Source organism: Saccostrea cucullata, unplaced genomic scaffold (assembly GCF_032062105.1).
Source record: "Saccostrea cucullata isolate Sc308-1 unplaced genomic scaffold, CSIRO_AGI_Scuc_v1 ctg8745, whole genome shotgun sequence".
NCBI lineage: Eukaryota > Metazoa > Mollusca > Bivalvia > Ostreida > Ostreidae > Saccostrea > Saccostrea cuccullata.
The window spans coordinates 11,791-27,504 of record NW_026926142.1 but is presented as its reverse complement, the minus strand read 5'-3'; the positions used below and the strand labels follow the sequence as shown (position 1 = coordinate 27,504).

At 33.0% G+C, this 15,714-nt stretch overlaps 1 protein-coding gene across 1 annotated transcript; it reads right to left on the bottom strand.

Annotated features, from left to right (window-relative positions):
• Positions 1 to 14,068: 14,068 nt before the first annotated feature.
• LOC134270913 (uncharacterized) lies at positions 14,069 to 15,440 on the bottom strand (the record flags this gene model as incomplete). Its single annotated transcript, XM_062753167.1, has 2 exons — positions 14,819 to 15,440; positions 14,069 to 14,574 (listed from the first exon to the last, which is right to left on the bottom strand). Coding segments are annotated over exons 1-2 (1,128 nt in total), but the record flags the coding sequence as incomplete, so codon positions are not given.
• Positions 15,441 to 15,714: the final 274 nt, after the last annotated feature.

Sequence of the window (15,714 nt, the reverse complement as noted above, 5' to 3'; positions counted from 1 at the left end):
ATTACGCCTTTCCAAAAGGCGTTATTACGCCTTTCTAAAAGGCGTTATTATGCCTTTCCAAAAAAAGTCATTATGCTTTTTGAATAACCATTATTTTTGCATTTAACAGGCCCGTGCTTTTAATAGCCCCCCCCCCCCCACACACACACACACTCCACTGGCCAAATTCATGGGGAAAATACTCGGTAAAACTTTATTTAAATGCAATAATTTGTCACAGTTTTACATACTGCAACAACATGTTCAGGAACCAAGAAACCAATAGTCAATTATAATATTAAAACTGTTGCAAGACTTTTCCTCAAAAGTGTGTATGTTTGGAGTGGGGTTTACCCCATTCGCACTCGTATTACTGGCCTACATGAAAAGGAAAAAGAAAAGGCGTTATCTTATGTTAATAAATATAGAAAGATATTATTAAAACCATCTTTATTTATGCAATTCTCTATATTCCTGCACATCTCACTGACACCTGTTTGCATTCGTATTAAGAGAAGGCAACACTCTACTTGTGAAGATCTAGAATATAGGCAGATTTATCTTGGAGCTTTGCTTGCCATGTACAGTGTATTAAAATTTATGTCATTTGAAGATATTTTTCTCTCTTCTAGGAAAAAAGCAGGCAACTATTTGCATGGGTATAATGAGCAATTGAAATCAATGACCCTTGGTAGAGGTGTGCCTGGTATGAAAGAAGGACTTAGTTGGTTCAACATTGAAAATATATGACGCATTTAAAAATCTTTTTTCCTGGAAATCTAATTGCTATCTGTTTAAATTATTTTTTGAGAAATTAGTCCTATATCTAATTGTGAAATTCATGTCCCACAGGTACGATTTCTGCACCCCCCCCCCCTCGGTTGGGCTAAATATGTTTAGTTATGTATTGAAAGTAAAAGGCGTTATAACGCCTTTTGGAAAGGCATAATAACGCCTTTTGGAACGGCATAATAACTCCTTTTGGAAAGGCGTAATAACGCCTTTTAGAAAGGCGTTATAACGCCTTTTAAAAAGGCGTAATAACGCCTTTTGGAACGGAAAGGCGTAATAACGCCTTTTCAAAAGGCGTTATAATGCCTTTTTTCGCGTTATTACGCCTTTTCGAAAGGCGTTATAAAGCCTTTTAAATTTTTTTTCTCTCTAGATTAATCCTAATAGGCTTTCGTACATAACTGCAATGGTGTGTGCAAACAAATTGAGTAACGCGCGTCAGCGCGTTATGAAAATTTGTTGTTTACAAAAATGATAATTCAATGCTTATATTTACATTTTTTATCCCTTTATTTTCCCGCAATTTTGATTTTTCTATTTAAAATTCCTGCCTCTTTATGTAAGTTGTAATTGAAAGAACAGCCTTTGGAACAGCTTAGTCCGCAAACAAAAATAGTGCACAATGATAAGAGTTAGCAATAAGAAAAGTTTGATTTATTTTTTCAATCTAAAATGATAAATTATATTTTTTTTAACAGAAATACAAATAAATCGTATAACAGACATATTTTTTTTCACTTTGTTTAAACAGTAATGACGAAGTCCCTGTATTCATACGCCAGACAGACGTTGGTGATTAAGTCTTGTGTCTTATGTGTATTTATCACTTGTAATTTTATAATGCTTTTTATTATGGTCAAACAAAGTAAATGTAAATATTGAAATCAACCAAAAAGATCAACACCGGATTTAGCTACCAAGAAAATAGAAAATGTAAAACTTACAATGTAACAAAGACCTGACTACATGTACCTCAAACGATTATGTCGACAAAATAGATCAAGAATGATTGGCAGTTTTTGTCATGGCTTTATTGATCAATATTCAAATCAATCATCAATACAATCAATAGTCAAAATCAATCATCAATACAATCAATAGTCAAATCAATCATCAATACAATGAATACAATGATGTACACAAGGTATCTCTACAATGAGGTACATAAAGTATCAATTCAATGACGTACACAAAGTGTATATTATAGGATTAAACGTTCTTTTTGAAAAATTTATCGATGTGTAAACTCTTGACATTTTACTCACAAACTAAATAAAAGTGCGAAGCACTTTTATGTTAAGTTTGTGAGTAAAATGTCAAGAGTTTACACATCGATAAATTTTTCAAAAAGAACGTTTAATTCTTATAATTCCAATATCGAATTTTTAAAAATATTTTAATTATTTCTCTTGAGGCCTCCATACAATCCGTTATTTCTGGACGGCGTAGGAATACATTTTACCGTAAAGGAACGTAATCGAGATGAATTTCGATAGAGTTCAATTTAAATTGTCAAAACAATCGATAAATAAACTTATAACAACTAATCGAATGTTGTTTAAGTCAACAAATATCGTAATTACGAGTTTACTTCAGAATAGTTCGTCTTTGACCATGGCCATGTTGACATATACAAACAACTGAAAGTTGCAGACCGACGACGCCTTCAATTTGCACTTGTTTATTCAAATATTGAGGAACAATATAGAAAGTAAATATGAATTTGATGCTTATAGGGCAAGTTGAGGTACGTTTCTTTTCCCTGTCAAAACGATACAGACTAAGCTTATTTTCTACGTATGAACGTTGAGAGAGCGATTTTTAAAATTCACACTCGTGATCGGACAGTGACATGAACATTTTCACGGCGTCCATCAGTTAGGCAGTCTAGTATGTTGCCAGTTTTGTTTAAGCCCTAATTAAATTTAAAGTTTCTTGTATTCATTATTTAGCCAGAACAGACCCAGAAATAACTGCGTTCATTGTTTATACGATAACCTAGTAGTGTCATCAAGAAAGTAGTTCTGATTGAAAGAATTTATCGATGTGTAAAAATTTTCTGGAACGTGTTCTCGTCCAATCAAAACACAGGAAATCAATAGATAAAATGAAGATTGGAATTATTATAGGATTAAACGTTCTTTTTGAAAAATTTATCGATGTGTAAACTCTTGACATTTTACTCACAAACTGAATAAAAGTGCGAAGCACTTTTATGTTAAGTTTGTGAGTAAAATGTCAAGAGTTTACACATCGATAAATTTTTCAAAAAGAACGTTTAATTCTTATAATTCCAATATCGAATTTTTAAAAATATTCAAATTATTTCTCTTTGAGGCCTCCATACAATCCGTTAGTTCTGGACGGCGTATGAATACATTTTACCGCAAAGGAACGTAATCGAGATGAATTTCGATAGAGTTCAACTTAAATTGTCAAAACAATCGATAAATAAACTTATAAAGACTTATCGAATGTTGTTTAAGTCAACAAATATCGTAATTACGAGTTTACTTCAGAATAGTTCGTCCTTGACCATGGTCATGTTGACATAAACGACAACTCTCATAGCGAAAGTTGCAGACCGACGACGCCTTCGATTTGCAATTGTTTGTTCAAAGATTGAGGAACAATATAGAAAGTAAATATGAATTTGATGCTTATAGGGCAAGAGTTTGAGGTACGTTTCTTTTCCCTGTCTAAACGATACAAACTGAGTTGATTATCTTCGTATTATGAACGTCGAGACAGCGATTTTTAAAATTCACACTCGTGATCGAACAGTGACATTAACATTTTCATGGCGTCCGTCAGCTGGGCAGCCTAGCATGTCACCAGTTTTGTTTTAATTAATTAAATTTGAAGTTTCTTGTATTTATAATTTATCCAAAACAGACAATAAATAACTGCTTTCGTTGTTTATACGATAAATTACATGTAGAAGCTTAGTCAAAAAAGTAGTTCTGATTGAAAAAAAATTTATCGATGTGTAAAAATTTTCTTAAACGTGTTCTCGTCCAATCAAAGCACAGGAATTCAATAGATACAATGAAGATTGGAATTATTGAATAATTAATACACAATGGGTACAATGATATTCAATCAATGATGTACGCAAAGTGTATACATGTATTTACACAATGGGTACAATGATATTCAATGATATGCAATGTTATGCAATAATATGCAATGATATTCAATGATATACAATGATATTCAATGATAAATGAATTGCAATGAGCAGGTAGCAATGTATTACAAAGACAAAGGTCTACGTCGACTTTATCAATAGTATATGACGTAGAATCAATAGCAATGGCACAATGACGGAAGCTCAATTATTGGCCACTGGCCCTGGAAGATAACAGGATCAGCAGCGAGCTTCTAGCAAAATTCGATTCAGCATTAAAAAACAGCCTGTAAGAAGACCATATACTTTACATTTCAATGAGACCTAAAAAAGCCATGACGCTAGCGGGTTCTTTTGTTAGCCAAGGGAACGGATGTTATGGATCCCATCGCTGGTAGCCAAGGGACTATCGCTGGTAGCCAAGGAAACGAAAGAAATGGATTCTTCTGCTTGTGGTCAAAGGAATGGATGTAATGGATTCTTCTGCTGGTGGCCAAAGGAATGGATGTAATGGATTCTTCTGCTGGTAGCCAAGAGAATGGATGTTGACTGAAAAAGGAAATCAAAGACAGCAGCAACATTTTGTTGACACAAAATAAAAATTCATCAAAATCTTGTAAATTGGGAGAGGTGGGTGGGATGCTGAGCTTCAATGGATGACGGAAGATGGAAAGGAAGAGCAAATGCACATGCGTAATGGATGTGGCTAAATGAAGTCAGTGCATTTGAGTGAGAGTTATCTTCCCTGAACTTTTTATCTCTATTTGTCTCCATAACGGGACTTAACTCATATCGAGTTAAGTCGGATTATGTCGACAAAATAGATCAAGAATGATTGGCAGTTTTTGTCATGGCTTTATTGATTAATATTCAAATCAATCATCAATACAATCAATAGTCAAAATCAATCATCAATACAATCAATAGTCAAATCAATCATCAATACAATGAATACAATGATGTACACAAGGTATCTCTACAATGATGTACATAAAGTATCAATTCAATGACGTACACAAAGTGTATATTGAATAATTAATACACAATGGGTACAATGATATTCAATCAATGATGTACGCAAAGTGTATACATGTATTTACACAATGGGTACAATGATATTCAATGATATGCAATGTTATGCAATAATATGCAATGATATTCAATGATATACAATGATATTCAATGATAAATGAATTGCAATGAGCAGGAAGCAATGTATTACAAAGACAATGGTCTACGTCGACTTTATCAATAGTATATGACGTAGAATCAATAGCAATGGCACAATGACGGAAGCTCAATTATTGGCCACTGGCCCTGGAAGATAACAGGATCAGCAGCGAGCTTCTAGCAAAATTCGGCCATATGTCTTCACATGGGAGCTAATAAAGCGCGGCATTTGAAGACATCCGCCACATGCGGCAAATTTTGAAAATGCCATGATAAAACTGCTATTTATTACAGTTATGCAAAATTAATTACTGCTTGATATACGTGCAGTATACCATAGATGTAGGGAAATTTATAAGAAGATCAATAATATATGTAATGATCGATAACTTTTCAATAGATCAATAGTTGCAAAGATCAATAATATATGTAATGATCAATAACTGTTCAATAGTTCATTAGATCAATAGTTGCAAAGATCAATAATATATGTAATGATCAATAACTAAATGGAAATGGTAGGTAGCACTGAAAATTTTGACAAATTATTTTGATTATGTCACACTTAATGGTATAGAGGATAATGGTAGAATGTGCGATATGAGAAAGGTGGACACCCTCTGGATACAATTTTGATGAGCCCTGTTGAATATTCGGGTAGTGAATATACCCCTACCCCTTGTGGTAATGAACCAGTATAATAAGCTACTTATCCTAATGCAAGCCTTGTGTGACAACATGGGCCTGAAATAATTTCTTGGTAGTATTTGTGACCCAATAAATTTTAACCTTGGTATTAAAGATAATCCAAAACCAGACAGTCAACTTCATAAACTTTTGTAGATGGCAAAGGGACATGGAACCAATACTATTACCCACAATGAATCATTATGACATGTGGGTTGTCATATTATGACACCAGAGTTCGAATATTTGAATGGTTGGACCTTTTTCCAGGTCATTCCTTGTTGACCAAACCGATGTTGTATTGTTCTTTGTCCAATTCACATTATCTAAATTGATGAATGTGTGGCTTTTTGCATAATACTTTTAAAGATGATCCAATAATCCATACCATGACAGAAATGCCTGCAAAGTTAGGATACGTTAAGGGGGATGTACAAGCCATATTGGATCTAGTCTGGTGTAAACTAAGAAATACCAAGAATGCGCTTAATACTCTACTAAACTAGCTCAAAGTTACTCAAAGTGCTAATGCACTAATTACCTACTGTTAGAGACCAAAATTAGTAAACAATTAAGTTTATTTTGTCTTAATTAGAAGAAAATTAATCATGTTAGAACTGCGCAGCTACAGCATTCATGAGATGAAAAATGCATTGAAAATAGAGTTAGTTTGATTCATTGATAATATGGCTACAACCATTTGTTTCGTTTTTTTCTTGTCATTATCCATAATTCTTGAAAATTTGATTTTTCATATGGGTGTCTTCCTGAGGCCATGTGTTTATTTCGTCCGCCATTCCTCTGTCACACAGAGTGCGAATAACAATGATTTTAGAATAAATGCGACCATAATAACACCAAGACAAGAAATTACTAAGTAATAATCATTAGGCTATATTACTTACTACTTTTATTTGTTGCATCGCATCGTCTGATTAATGAAAAAACGCGATTTTAACCTCACTCCAGCAAATCGGGAAAAACTGTTCTGTTTACAACTCGAAATTCCTCGTTAATATTATTCCACTAAGCACATGGATGGCATGTGCATATATCTGCTGTGGATAAATCCGTTTATTTCCATGACTATATTTAATTTTTATGGAACAAGTCTTGATAATTTGTTGGTTTCTTTAAAACTCAAGAAAAAAAGATAAAAATGTCCTAAACATATGTGTTTACGGTGGGTCTTTTTTCTGTGGCGATAGAAGTTATTTTCAAATGGGGCACTGCAAGGAGGATGCTTAGCATTTAATTTGAAAATGTTAAACAATACGCAGTGCATGAAAAATAAATTGTAATTACATGTCTTACATTCAAAAAGTTGGTACATATGTCTATTTTGTTTATAAGTTAGATAGAAAAAATAGGCAGTTATAGGATTTCCTTCAGGCACCTCACATAAATAGCTAGAATGTTTGCAATGACCCACACATTGTATGGGGTCATGTTTGGACACAAAAACGCATCATGTCTCATTATGTGGACAACGTTGTAAGCTCTCGTTCATTGAACATACGAAGCCTGATAAAATATAATGAGTTGTTTCTATGAAATTTAGAAGCGAGCACAATGTTTGCAATGAAAGGTCCATTGCATATGCTATGTCTATCATTGCAAAAAAGTGAGTGCTAACCCCCCCCCCTCCCCCGAAAATCCTTTGTTTGTTTTTCAAAATAGTGTCAAAGATTAAAAAAAATTGCATTACTAAGTATGTGATGGAACATGTACTAGCCTACCACTTGTTATAAAAATATTTGATTGCCCTCTCTCCCGATCTACTGCCTAGAAATGGCCCGACTCATTTTTTAACATTCCATTACACGATATTTTTTTCTTTTTCTTCCGTAAAAAATTCTGTTTAAATTTTAAGGATTTTTTTTCTCACCTATAAATACGGACCCAATAATTTTTTCCCTGAGTTGGGAGGACCACCAAACATCATTTTAAAGATGTTTATAGGTTGATTTTTTCTCTTTACTTTGTACAATTGTAATTTTGAAAATATGGGCAAATAGAAAAAAAAAATTTATGTTCAAACTAAATAAATTACTTCAAGCCACACTATAACACCTTTCCTCTTTTACAAGTGTTCATATTATTTGAAATATTTTGCAACTGTAATTCTCTTCTACATTTACAAGGATGTATTTACATCATTTTCAGCTTTTCTGGCCCAGTAGTTTTTGAGAAGAGTTTTTTAAAAATCCTATATATTTCAATGTAAAACTTAGATTCCCTATCGTGGCCCCTTCCAAACCCGGGGGTCATGATTTGAACAATTAAGAATGTACACTACTCCAGGATGCTTTCACATAATTTCAGCTTTTCTGACCAAGTGGTTCTTAAGAAGAAGATTTTTACAGATTGTCCCCTTTGGGTTCCAAATTGTGGCATGCACTACCCCTGGGGGTCACGATTTGAACAATTTAGAATCTACACTACCCCAGGTTCTTGAATAGATTTTTAAAATTTTTTCCTATGTATTTTTACTAAGTATGTAAAACTTAGATTCCTATTATGGCCCCGCCCAAACCCTGGTGTCATGATTTGAACAATTTAGAATCTACACAACACCAGGTTGTTTCAGCTTTTCTGGCCCAGTGGTTCTTGAGAAGATTTTTTATGACCCCACCTACTTTTGTGTTTTCTTGATTATCCCCCCTTGTACGATTTCTGCATACCCCCCCCCCCCTCGGTTGGGCTAAATATGTTTAGTTATGTATTGAAAGTAAAAGGCGTAATAACGCCTTTTAGAAAGGCGTAATAACACCTTTTGGAAAGGCGTAATAACCCTTTTAGAATGGCGTAGTAACGCCTTTTGGAAAGGCATAATAACGCCTTTTAGAAAGGCGTAATAACGCCTTTTAGAGAGGCGTAATAACGCCTTCTAGAATGGAAAGGCGTAATAACGCCTTTTAGAATGGAAAGGCGTAATAACGCCTTTTCAAAAGGCGTTATAATGCCTTTTTTCGCGTTATTACGCCTTTTCGAAAGGCGTTATAACGCCTTTTAAATTTTTTTTCTCTCTAGATTGATCCTAATAGGCTTTCGTAGGATTAAAACTCATATTATTAAAAATTAGACCATTTTGGAGTTAAAAAATACGAAAGCCCAGAAGGCTCATTCGAGATTCGAGATTCGAAATACGAGATTCGAGATTCGAAATACGAGATTCGAAATTCGAGTTTCGAGATTCAAGATCCAAAGTAACCAATCAAAAGGCGGTTTGAGATTCAATTACTCCCCTTTATTATTTTTTACTATCAACAAATCGTTGAGTATTTTAATATTGAGGAGGTCATTTGATTAAATTACAACGCAAGAAAAAGCGTTATATATTATCAAAACGAAATTTAAAGAAATATTAGATTTTGGTCTGCACGATATGCTTAATTAATTTATAATAGATTCTTAAATATCATAAGAGATTTATATAAAGAATATATATATTTCGTGTTATCTACTTTGGATACAGGGTTGTTGACATAATAGTAAACTTAAAATAGATTAATTAACAGTACATACATCCCCCCTTTTTTCCAAACATAATTTTTTTACTATTGAAAATGTTCATCGAAAGGTCGGTTGCCAAGCCTACCCCCCCCCCTCCACGTGGTGCAGAATAGTCAAAGAAGTTTAAGTAGTAGTGTATTAAAAGAAATTAGGTACTAAATGAAGTTCGATCCCCCCACCCCCGCCCCCTTTCACGCCCCGAAATAGGATTTTCGGGTTTGGACAAATTTTTTCTGTCAGTTTTTATTTTCAGGTTTGCAATAATATTTTTGTCTGCCCCCCCCCCCCCCACTTTCAAAATCGATGCTTCGTCTCTGTAATAATTAGTACTACGGGTTTCAAGGTGGATAGTGTTTGTGACACGGTATTAGAAAGTGGCCAGTGATCGACCAAGTTTATGAAACCAATAGACAGCCCCTTAAATGCGGATGGCTGAAACATGCATGCTTAATAAAGATAATGACCCATGGGGAATAATAAATTTTGAAAAAAAATCATTGTTAATCCCCCTATCCCTACCCTAACCTCAAAAAATAGGGGTTATCATGGTAATTGGAATTTATTTTTGAATGGACATAAGCATAAAGTTACTGTTTTCTAAAGTATATTATATCGGAAACATATAGAATATTACGGGAATGGCCAAGTGGGAGGGGGGGGGGGGGGGGCAAATGTGTGGTTATCAACATTCATCGTCAATCTTGCGATGCATAGATACAATAAATATACATGTATATTCGATAATTATTTAAAAGGAAATCGTTCGGGTCTCGCCCGACTTGGTCAAAGACTGAAATATACTAGTAAAACCATAATGCTCATTTCATTCGGGGGGGGGGGGGGGGGGCACAACCATACATTTTCAGTTTTCAACAACAAAAATTTCTTGAAAACCAAAAACAGAGCCAAAAAAGTCATCAGATGTTTTATTGAGGGGGCACAAAATTGAGGGGGTACAAGCATATAGTAGTTATGATTTCTTTAGTATTTTATAATCGGCAAAATCATTGGGGGGGCACAATGTAAATAAATGTACCCTCATTAGTATTTCATATAAAAAATAATTTTCTCCCTCATCAATGTTCTTATTTAAAAAAATGTCGACTTAAGAATACCGCAATTCAACGATAAGACCATATAATATTCTATATACCTATCTATTGTTTTGTTTAATGAGGAAAAATAAGAATTTATATATATTTTCTAAAATGAAACCTAAAATTTCTTTTTATTTCGTTTTAATACATATATCTTTTTTTCTTGCATTATCATTTAAGCAAATGTCCCATTTGATATGAATATATTCAACGATTTCTTGATAGTAAAACATAATAAAGGGGAGTAATCAAAATTGAACCTGCCTTTTGATTGGTTAATTTGGATCTTGAATCTCGAAACTCGAATTTCGAATCTCGAATTTCGAATCTCGTATTTCGAATCTCGAATCTCGAATGAGCCTTCTGGGCTTTCGTAAAAAAAACTTACATTTTTCATTTGAGAAATGATTTGATTTTCATATAAGCTTTCAGCCAAATATTGCCCACATGTTTTAAGCATTGATAAAAGTAAGGAATTCTACTCTGAAAAATAAAAAGACTGAGCAATACTGTAAAATCACACAACTCTTGGTTCGTGGGGATTTGAATTCGCGGATGAAAATTTTTTGAGTAGTTGTGTATGAAACATTTTCCATTTCATGTTGGGTTTCTTCATACGTAAAAAAAAAAACGAAAATTAAACCCAACGAAAATTTGTGATTTCACAGTATTCTCTGATGTGAGATTTCCCCTAGGGGTAATATTATTCTTATGTAGGGCACAGGTTCCGAAAGGGGATTTTGGGAAAATCCTACTTGAAAACATCAATATAGCTTTTTTTATCTTTCTCTTTTCTCTAATTTCCATCTAATTAAAATTCCATAATTTTTAGGGGAGAAGGAAGTGAAGAACTGTAAAATTAATTCGAGGTTTTTGTTTTACCTCTCTTAAGTGCACTATATATTTTTTCATTATCATAAATCAATGTAAACCAATGCATATAAATCACCATGCAACTTGATCTATGACGGGAACATTTATTTTGATAACATTGAACAAAACGTAATAGTTTTCCGATCTAGTATCGATAAACTAAACCATATTATGCTCAATATCATATCTGATGTTGAGTATATCAGATTTCTTAAAACCAAGAAATCTGTCCAATGCAATTGTTAATGGTTTGTTCGTTTCTGACCAATCAATTTTAGTGATGGTATCTTTTTGTTTTAACATACATAAACTAAAACCTTTGCACGCGATTTTTCCCCCAATTTAATATTAGGATTTCCAGTTACTTACTGCATATTCATAAATTATACAGTCAACCTCTTCTTAAAAATATATACGCTTTCAGATTACATTCACTTTGTATTTTGGTAAGAGTATTTTCGGTAAGTATACATGTGTATATGTTCATTAGATTCATTTATTACTGCTTTCAATTGTTATAAAGTTAAAAACCCATTGAGCTCGTTTTTGTAGGGTTAAAAGAAATTCACATCATAACGCGTTTCTTTTGCGAATGAACGCAAAACGCGCACTACAAAAAGCAAAAAAATATATATAGCAATGAATATTTTTTTAATGAAGTTATTTTCTTATATTTACATTTGCAAATGTTTTCCTTTACATAACACTACTGAAGGCAAGCGTTTTTATAACTGTGTAAATACAGGTTTGGGGTCAAGAGGTCATAGATGTGCTTTTGGATAAACGTTCCACGTAATTTCTCTGTGACGTCATAAAGGACCAACGCGCGTTTAGTGGATTACATACATGCCGTTGGGTTTGAAAAATTAACGCATTTCACACGTTAAAAGTAACAATCAGGCAAATATAAAATATGAATAAGTCACAAATGTAAATATAAGTAATAAGGTATCATTTTTTGAGTTTTATTGAGATGTAAAACGGGTTGACACATGATCAAATCTTCCATAAAGCCCTTCGGGCTTTATGGGATTTGATCACGTGACCAACCCGTTTTACATCTCAATAAAACTCAAAAAATGATACCTTATTTCTTAAATAACCGTAGGCGCTTATGGTTGGCCGTTCTACTCACAATTATTTATTTTTACTCCACTAAAATTATTTTTACTGCAGTAAAAATAAAACACTGGCCAATGCTACTCACAATTAAATATTTTTACTCCAGTAAAATTATTTTTACTCCAGTAAAAATAATTTACTTCTCATATGGAGTAAAAATACAATGTGGCCATTTAACTCACAATTAATTAATTTTACTACAGTAAAAATATTTTTACTGCAGTTAAAATATGACACTGGCCATTTCTACTCACAATTAAATATTTTTACTCAAGTGAAAATCAACCAATCACAGTCCATGTTAGATATTTGGTGACTCATAGCACAACGGGGAAAATTCCCCAGACTGTTTACACATGACATGATATACATAGACTTTCAATGTGCTTCCTACGCCTAAGACAGGGAATATAACTGCAGATGGACTATACTGTACGGATTTGCCGATATACAGTATACAATATAATCTTTAAAAAAACATATTAAGAGTATAGAAAACATGTAGTGATACTATAGGAGAGATCAATTAATTAAACTTCTTATGCCTTTTTCCGCTTGTCAAGGAATTTCTGGTAGTTAATTGATAGTGTCCCCAACTTAAAATATTTGGCTGTGCCAACAGTAGCAGCACTATGTATATAATTTAAGAAGTTTTTCTCGTGAAATTATAGACTGAATGATATGAAAAAGTTTCTATGATAAACATATAGAAGACAGTTCCGCATCTTTTGATATCATAACTTTGGTTTTTAAATCAACTCAATATCCAAACTGCCAAGTAAATCAATTCATATTAGGTACTTTCTATTTAAGTTTTCAAAAATTGTTAGCTAGTACAAATTAGAAATCAGATTAGGGCTAGATTACCGCCAATATTTATTAGAAATGCTAATTTGTAACATACTTGGTTATTGGTTGATTTTTACTTAAGTAAAAATATTTAATTGTGAGTAGAGAAGGCCAGTGTTATATTTCTACTGCAGTAAAAATAATAAATGTGTGAGTTAGATGGCCAGTGTTTTATTTTTACTGCAGTAAAATTAATTAAATGTGAGTAATGTGGCCAAAAAGTAATCTTACTTCAGTAAGAAATTAAATGATTTTTACTGGAGTAAAAATGATTTTTACTGGAGTAAAAATAATTTTACTGGAGTAAAAATATTTTTACTGGAGTAAAAATATTTAATTGTGAGTAGCATTGGCCAGTGTTTTATTTTTACTGCAGTAAAAATAATTTTAGTGGAGTAAAAATAAATAATTGTGAGTAGAACGGCCAACCATATTCGTCAGTAATTTTTTTCTTAACTGAAAACAGAAAGCAAGGCTAACAGATCTGCCATAGGATTTCACTTTTCATGTAATTACATTTTTCGATGAAAATCGAAGTGTGTGCTACATTTTCAAAGGGAGAAAGAATTTCGTCAGACATGAAGAATTTCATATCAGCATCCTTGTGAGACATTTGTGAATTATTCAACAAACTTAATTACTGGTTTTGGTGCAGTGTCATTTCAGGATAAGCGTTCTTTTCGGCTTAATGTTTTCATCATTAAAACCAATATTTTTAAAGAATCTCAAAATATCAATTGTGTAATTTAAAAGTTAAAATTTACATTGTCTTATTCTTGAAAAATTATTGCTATATACAATTTTTATACATAATTAACTTTTCATAAATAAAGTTTCTGGTGATATTTCCTACCTCTAGAATTGTAATGCGGAAGTCCAAATCTCCTTCCTGGAGATCAAATAAGGACAATAACAGTGGATAAAGAAGTACTTCTTGGAGATCTAATGAAATATTTCCATTCTCAAAATCCGACAAAAATAAATCCATTTCCGCGATTGAAAGGAAATTCACAGCAAGTGAGATGCATCCGGGGCTACAAATAATTGAACAGGAATATTTTCGTTCCCATTCACAGAGAAACTTCAAATAAATTGCAAAAATCTTATGTTCGTTTTTCTTTTCCTTCGCACACATCAATATTTTTCCAGTCAGGTTATTGAGAAGATCTTGAAATTCGGGTGTCTCTGTCAATTGATTCAAAACGTCGTCGTGCTTTTTAAATCTACGAAGAACTTTCTTTATCTTTGATTTTTTCGATTTCTCTCTGATAGAATTCGATGTCTCATTTAAAATTAGAACAATATGATGTTGTAGTATGCTAAGATTTTGTCTTTTCCTTTCGGCCTGACTTGATGCTTCTTAATAAAAAGATAAACAAATGAATAAATTATAGTTAATGAATCAATTAATAGCAACTTGACCATTATTAAATTTACAATGAATTAAGTCTTCTTCACGTGTGAATGCTCGTGTAATGGTCCATTGAACATGGATTCCAGAAATCTAATCTATCGATTAACAAATATATGGCATATAATTAAAATTTTTACATCAATATTTAGAAAACAAAACTGTCTATCAAGAGGTGAAATTACAACTTACCTGATCGTAATTTCCAACTTTCTGTCACTTTAAGTTTCAAAAGGCATACTTCATTTTCCAGTCTTTCTAGTTTTTCTGTGACCTCTGTTTTCATTGCAGGAGTAATTGAATTATTTTGGCATCGTTTGATTTCCTCCTCATAGTTAACGTTCCTACCTACATATTCTCCTAAACGTCTGCCAATATCGACAGCAGTTGCCCAGTTTTCTTCCGACTCCATTGCTGACATAAATACTTTTGAAGCATGCACCAAATCATTTCTAAAATGTCGAATTCGTTCGACGTCGTCTCCTATGGTTGTATCACTGTCTTTTGGTTTTTGTTCCCAACCCTTTTTTGGTTTGATTTTGGGACATGTGTTTCTTAGGCAAACGTACAGCAAAGAAATGTCAAAGTCTTCATAAGGCTTTTGTGAATCTTTAGCTTTTATTATCTTATCCAAAGCATTCAATTTCTTAAAACGTTTCTTTAAAGGCTTAGAATTCATCACAGCATCAGCTAATCTGTCTGGACGGATTTCTTTCCATAAAACATCTTGGAGCATACATGTCATAACCTCAAATACTACCCAAAACCATTTTAATTGGCGATTTGTCCCGTCCGCATCATTCCCTGTGTCCATCTTAAACTTGTGATTTGAAATATAAACAATACGTGCGATTCATTATTTCTTTAATTGCCCTATATTGCAATTTTACAATTCCTGAAGAAAAGAGAGAACCTGCTGCTTAGAAACACAAAAGTTATTTAATTAAAAAAATCAAATTGTTTGTTTGTTTGTATCTATGTTATTACGTCCCTCTCGTGAATTTTTCACTCATATGGAGACGCCACTACTTGTTAACAGTGAGCTTTCAGCTCAGGTGAGCTAACAATTGTTAATTAAAGGGTGTTTC